We start from the raw sequence: 6644 nt of genomic DNA on the forward strand, positions 1-6644 counted from the left end.
TTTTTTATGACGTTCAATGATTTATTGGGGCTCCACCGTCTCTTGCTCTATGATGCATTGATGACTTTAAGACCAACGAATCACCAGGGAAGTCGACGACCCAACCAATCTAGAAAGGTCCCGTTGTCCTCTTCACAAAGCTTGGACAGCACAGACACAATGCATTGGGTGCTCTCTTGCACGGTGAGTTCTGGCTGCCATGAGAAAGAACCTCATAAGATTTAGGGAATCGGTCTGGGACAGCCTAGAACCCTCACCTAAGCAGGTCAACATTTGGATCTTCTGACCATAAAGGTTCATCTCGAATATAGAGAAGAATTTACATTAAACAGGCCAATCTCGTTTTGGCTTATAAAGACACTTATTTACTTACTTACTTACTTACATACTTACTTACTGTATTTTTGGTGTATAAGACACACATTTTTCCTCCCTAAAAGAGGCTGATAATATGGGTGTATCTTATACTCTGAATGTAGCTTTTTTTTCCAGGCCTAACTAGCTGCTAACGATCTTTCCAGCTCTTACCCACTTGCAAGCTCTTTCATTGTTACTCTCTGTGAATAATGTTTTCCAAGTCCTAAGCCTTTGCAGGGTTTTTTCCCCATTGGTCTAACTTGCTCCAAATGTTTCTTTCCAGCCCTAACCAATTGCTAATAATGTTCCCAGCTCTTACCAGCTTGCAAGCTCTTTCATGATTACTCTATGCAAAGAATGTTTTATAAGCCCTAAGTCTTTTGCAGGGTTTTTTTCCCCATTGGTCTAACTTGTTCCAAATGTTTCTTTCCAGCCCTAACCAGGTGCTAATAATGTTCCCAGCTCTTACCCGCTTGCAAGCTCTTTCATTCTTACTCTCTGCAAAGAATGTTTTCCAAGCTTTGCAGGGTTTTTTCCATTGCTCTACTTGCTCAGACTGTTGCTTTCCAGGTGCTAATGATGTTCCCAGCTCTTACCCGCTTGCAAGCTCTTTCATTATTACTCTCTGCAAAGAATGCTTTCCAAGCCCTAAGTCTTTGCAGGGTTTTTCCTCCATTGGTCTAACTTGCTCCAAATGTTTCTTTCCAGCCCTAACCAGGTGCTAATAATGTTCCCAGCTCTTACCCGCTTGCAAGCTCTTTCATTCTTACTCTCTGCAAAGAATGTTTTCCAAGCTTTGCAGGGTTTTTTCCATTGCTCTACTTGCTCAGACTGTTGCTTTCCAGGTGCTAATGATGTTCCCAGCTCTTACTGGCTTGCAAGCTTATTGGCTTTTGCTTCCGCGCATGCGCGAAGGCAAAAAATTGGTGAAAATCATTGAAATCTCATTCACACAAATAATCTTCACACAAGATTTTGCTTGCTGCGCATGCACAGAAGCCAAATCTCACACGGGGAGCTGCGCCATGCACATCCCGAAAATAGCTACCAGAGCGTAGCACCTGACCGCTCTGGTAGCAGGCCCTCACTGGTGCTTGGCACTCTCTGAGTTTAGTTGTTTTCTTGTGGATGTTTCATCACCCAAACTGTTGTGCTTAGCTCTGGCCCAGCTCCTGCCCCAAGGAATGTGGAGGTGGATGTGGGGGAGACATCCACATGCCGCAGGCCTGTTTTGCTCCCAGTAGAATCTGCCAACGAAGTCTCCTCTGACCAAGGAAGCGTGAGTGACAGGGAAGAGGGGAGTTTGGCAGACAACCCAGGAGGAGATCAGTCATCTGTATCATCCCTGGATTCTGAACAAGAATTAATGACACATCCACTCATGTGTAGAGTGATGCATAGGAGACAACAACTGAAGGATTATTACAAGAGAAAATGAGGCCACCTGTGGTTGGGTGGGGCTGCTGTAATTAGTGCTACAGATAAAAGTGCAGCCTGGTGTTTTAGCCTCATGGCAGTTTATCTGATTGTTTCATGAAGATTGTGGTTTTTGCTGTTCAGGATTGTGTGTGTGGACTCTCTGGACTTTAAAATTGGACTCAATTTCCCAATTATTGGGTGAGCAATTAGACTGCATTTAACCTGGGCCTTGTGTGTACCAGAAAATCCCTTTGACATTTAAAAAGGGATCTGTTTCTGTTTTTCTGTTTATAAAATCTTTTGGGTTTTCCTTTTATCATGTGGTGTGTGTCTTCCTGGACTAATTACCCTGTAATTATGGGCGGTCGAGACACGCCGGCAGAACACAAACTAGATAACCTCATCCCTCGGTGCTACGGAAAATCATCAGTAGCACTGATGATGTTGTATAGTTGGGTAATGAAACGTTTGCAGGAAAACAACCCAGAGTACCAAGGACCTCCTCATTTCAACATTTATCTTTATTGGTTTCCCATGTGAAAAAATACCTACAATTGGGTTGCCGGTAGTGTTCACTGAACCAGGATACATGGCAACACTCATAATCCCATCGGCCGAATATTGAAGAGACTGGCATTTTGTGAGTATGTTGAGAGCTGCCTGCATGGGTTTAACAAAAAGAAGAAAGAGAACTATGAGGGATAAAATATATTGAAGAGAAAAAAGGAAGAATAAGGTGAAAATAAATAGCATACAACAGGATATTATGTATTAAATGTTACGTGGTGTTGTGATTCAGTCTGAGGCTCCTCAGGGAATGGCTGGAACTCTGCCGGCTCCATGCTCAGAGGGGGAGGACGAGGAACAGGAGGAGGAGGAGGACCAGGCAGACGGGGAGGAGGGGGAACAGCCTGAGACCCCCGGGGGGGAGCTCTCCCCAGCGAGTAGCCTGGAGTCATTAGATGAGAATGCACAAGCCATCATAGATATGAGGCAGAGAAGGGCAGCACAAAGAAGGGGACAATTAGCCAGGTATTTCCATCCCTAATAGGCAACAGCTGGGTTTGGGTGTGGTTCTCCTCAGAAAGGTTGAAAAGGCAGGCCCGCCCTTGCTGTATTGTGGAGAGTTATCTTTTGGGAGTCCTGTGATCTTGCTTCGATTCTTGGCGTCTCTGATTCTGGCTTGTGGCCTCGAAGGCTGAAAACTTGGGGGAGGCATGGGTTTTATTATCTACAGTGGTGTGTGTGCCAGCAAGAAGCCTATTGTATTGTCTGGCCGTCGTGACTCTTCTGTGAAGCTTCATAGCATTCCAGTTTGTAAGAACAGTTTTTGTTATCTGTGTTTGTTTTCAAAGATATAAAATGACTTTGCTTTTTACCAGCGTGTCTGGCTACTCTTTTTAGTTGGTGTTGACGTCTGGGGGAACCCAGACAGAACACGTGGGGGCTTGGAAAGCTAAGCCAGCAATGGATGAAAACATTCCTTGAGGACACAAAAGGGAAGAAATATTAATTATTTTGCAATCTCATGCAGATGGAAATATGTATCAGGTTCTGTTTAATAGCCTCACTTCTCAAAACAAGTTCTCATTAAATAGTTGCTTTCTGCAAATATGTAGTATTTGTACCACCCAGTAATGGGCTGCTGACCCAAGGGGGGGGGCACAGTGGGGGTGGTAAGTTTATGCACTATTGATTGAATACTTAATAGTTTTTTTATTGTCCTTCCTTCTCTAGTACCTTAGTATGAGCCTTAATTACTTTTAAAATAGGAAATAATTAAACAGTATGTTTTTACCCATAAATACTTTAATCATTTTAATCATTATCTAGAATTGAACATTTATAGCAATTAAACAAAATTGAGCTACTTGCCTAATCTGTTATCATACTGGACCTTGTGGGTTCAGGACAAAACCTTAAAATGTTACTGTGCTCCTCAACCAATAATGTTGTCTATCGTTTGTCCTTTTTGTGGCTATTCAAATAATGTCACTAAATCAACTGAAAAAGAGTCCAAGCACCTGTCTGAAAACTTGTCTTGGTCGGTAAGCCACTCCCACCCAGTCACGTGACCTTTAAGCCACCCAGTCACATGACTGTTAAGCCACTCCTGCCTGGTCACATGGCTGGCAAGTCACTCCCACTCGGTCACATGAGCATCAAACCACACCCATTCAATAAACCATTTCCCCAATTGGGCCGATGCATTCATGAAGGAAAAAGGAATTTTCATATTTTGCATGCATATTTTGCACGCAGAAAACACATTAGGTACCTTGCTGCAGCGGTATCCAATTAACTGAATTTGCTCCCAATAACCCATAAGTTCATTTGAGCCTGTGTTGCTAGACATGTTAATAATAGCTGCCTTGCTGCAACTCAGCCCTTGACTTGAGCTTCTGCGGGCTGCCTTCTTTAGCAGGGGTAAGAATGCCTGGTAGAGAGAAAAAGAGGTTCACTTAGGTCTAGGGCAGTGATGGTCAACAGGTGCCACATAAAGAGCTGATAGATAAATTAGTGAAGATTGGACTTAATCCCTGGATAGTTCAATGGATTTGCAGCTGGCTGAAGGATAGACATCAGAGAGTTATTGTTAATGGTGAGTATTCTGAGCAGAGACAGGTTACAAGCGGTGTGCCACAAGGATCTGTTCTGGGTCCTATTATTTTTAATATGTTTGTGAGTGACATAGGGGAAGGTTTGGTAGGGAAGGTTTGCCTATTTGCCAATGACTATAAAGTGTGCAATAGGGTTGATATTCCTGGGGGCGTATGTAATATGGTAAATGATTTAGCTTTACTAGATAAATGGTCAAAGCAATGGAAACTGCAGTTTAATATTTCCAAATGTAAAATAATGTACTTGGGGAAAAGGAATCCTCAATCTGAGTATTGTATTGGCAGTTCTGTGTTAGCAAAAACTTCAGAAGAAAAGGATTTAGGGGTAGTGATTTCTGACAGTCTCAAAATGGGTGAACAGTGCAGTCAGGCGGTAGGGAAAGCAAGTAGGATGCTTGGCTGCATAGTTAGAGGTATAACAAGCAGGAAGAGGGAAATTATGAGCCCGCTATATAGAGTGCTGGTGAGACCACATTTGGAATACTGTGTTCAGTTCTGGAGACCTCGCCTACAAAAAGATATTGACAAAATTGAAAGGGTCCAAAGACGGGCTACAAGAATGGTGGAAGGTCTTAAGCATAAAACGTATCAGAAAAGACTTAATGAACTCAATCTATATAGTCTGGAGGACAGAAGGAAAAGGGGGGGACATGATTGAAACATTTAAATATGTTAAAGGGTTAAATAAGGTCCAGGAGGGAAGTGTTTTTAATAGGAAAGTGAACACAAGAACAAGGGGACACAATCTGAAGTTAGTTGGGGGAAAGATCAAAAGCAACATGAGAAAATATTATTTTACTGAAAGAGTAGTAGATCCTTGGAACAAACTTCCAGCAGACGTCGTAGATAAATCCACAGTAACTGAATTTAAACATGCCTGGGATAAAATACAGAAAATAGAATAAGGGCAGACTGAATGGACCATGAGGTCTTTTTCTGCCGTCAGACTTCTATGTTTCTATGTTTCCCTAAAAGTAACATCTAATGTTTCAACCTGCTCCCAAATCAGGGCACAATTTTTAATTCATCGTTTTATTTACCTATTTATTGGACTTCTATGCCGCCCAATCCCAAAGGACTCAGGGAGGCTTACAATAATAATATAAAAAGAAATAGAAATAGATACAAAACAATAAAAAGAAGTCAAGTATAATCAAAACTATTAAAAGAAACCTATTAATTATAAAGCAATCATGATCCCATGCACACATACCATTCATACAGTGTGGCCTTGTCAGTTGTTAGTTCATGGCTCTCCAGGCCTGCCGGCAAAACCGGGTCTTCGTGGCCTTATGGAAGGCCAGTAGGGTGGGAGCAATACAGACATCGGGGGGTAGTTGGTTCCATAGAGCAGGGGCAGCCACAGAGAAGGTCCCGCCAACCTGTATTGCTTTGTCGACGGGACCTGGAGGACAACTCTGTGTGCTCTTATTAGTCTCTGGGAGATATGTGGCAAGAGGCGGTCCCATAAATAGTCTGGTCCGGAGCCATGTAGGTGATAACCAACACCTTGAATTATGCCTGGAGACTAATAGGAAGCCAGTGCAGATCATAGAGCATAGGTGTTATATGGGCATAAAAACATAGAAACATAGAAACATAGAAGACTGGCGGCAGAAAAAGACCTCAAGATCCATCTAGTCTGCCCTTATACTATTTCCTGTATTTTTATCTTACGATGGATATATGTTCATCCCAGGCGTGTTTAAATTCAATTCCTGTGGATTTACCAACCACGTCTGCTGGAAGTTTGTTCCAAGCATCTACTACTCTTTCAGTCAAATAATATTTTCGCATGTTGCTTTTGATCTTTCCCCCAACTAACTTCAGATTGTGTCCCCTTGTTCTTGTGTTCACTTTCCTATTGAAAGCACTTCCCTCCTGAACCTTATTTAACCCTTTAACATATTTAAATGTTTCGATCGTGTCCCCCCTTTCCCTTCTGTCCTCCAGACTATACAGATTGAGTTCATGAAGTCTTTCCTGATACGTTTTATGCTTAAGACCTTCCACCAATCTTGTAGCCCGTCTTTGGACCTGTTCAATTTTGTCAATATCTTTTTGTAGGTGAGGTCTCCAGAACTGGACACAGTATTCCAAATGGGGTCTCACCAGCGCTCTATATAGTGGGATCACAATCTCCCTCTTCCTGCTTGTTATACCTCTAGCTATGCAGCCAAGGTATACCGAGGCATACCCATGATAGCTCTTGTAGCTGCCTTCTGGACTAGACTAGACTAGAAAAGA

General features: G+C 42.5%; 1 protein-coding gene across 1 annotated transcript in view; it reads right to left on the reverse strand.

Moving 5' to 3' along the window:
* Positions 1-6644, reverse strand: part of LOC139171888 (C-signal-like) — a 13760-nt gene continuing 7116 nt past the window's right edge. The window contains exons 4-6 of the mRNA XM_070760382.1: positions 4055-4213; positions 2329-2436; positions 1-194 (exon numbers count right to left, since the gene is read on the reverse strand). Coding sequence (XP_070616483.1) covers positions 81-194; positions 2329-2436; positions 4055-4213 — 381 coding nt within the window. The 3' untranslated portion in view covers positions 1-80. The remainder of the gene's footprint in view (positions 195-2328; positions 2437-4054; positions 4214-6644) is intronic.

This window comes from Erythrolamprus reginae, chromosome 9 (assembly GCF_031021105.1).
Source record: "Erythrolamprus reginae isolate rEryReg1 chromosome 9, rEryReg1.hap1, whole genome shotgun sequence".
Lineage (NCBI taxonomy): Eukaryota > Metazoa > Chordata > Lepidosauria > Squamata > Dipsadidae > Erythrolamprus > Erythrolamprus reginae.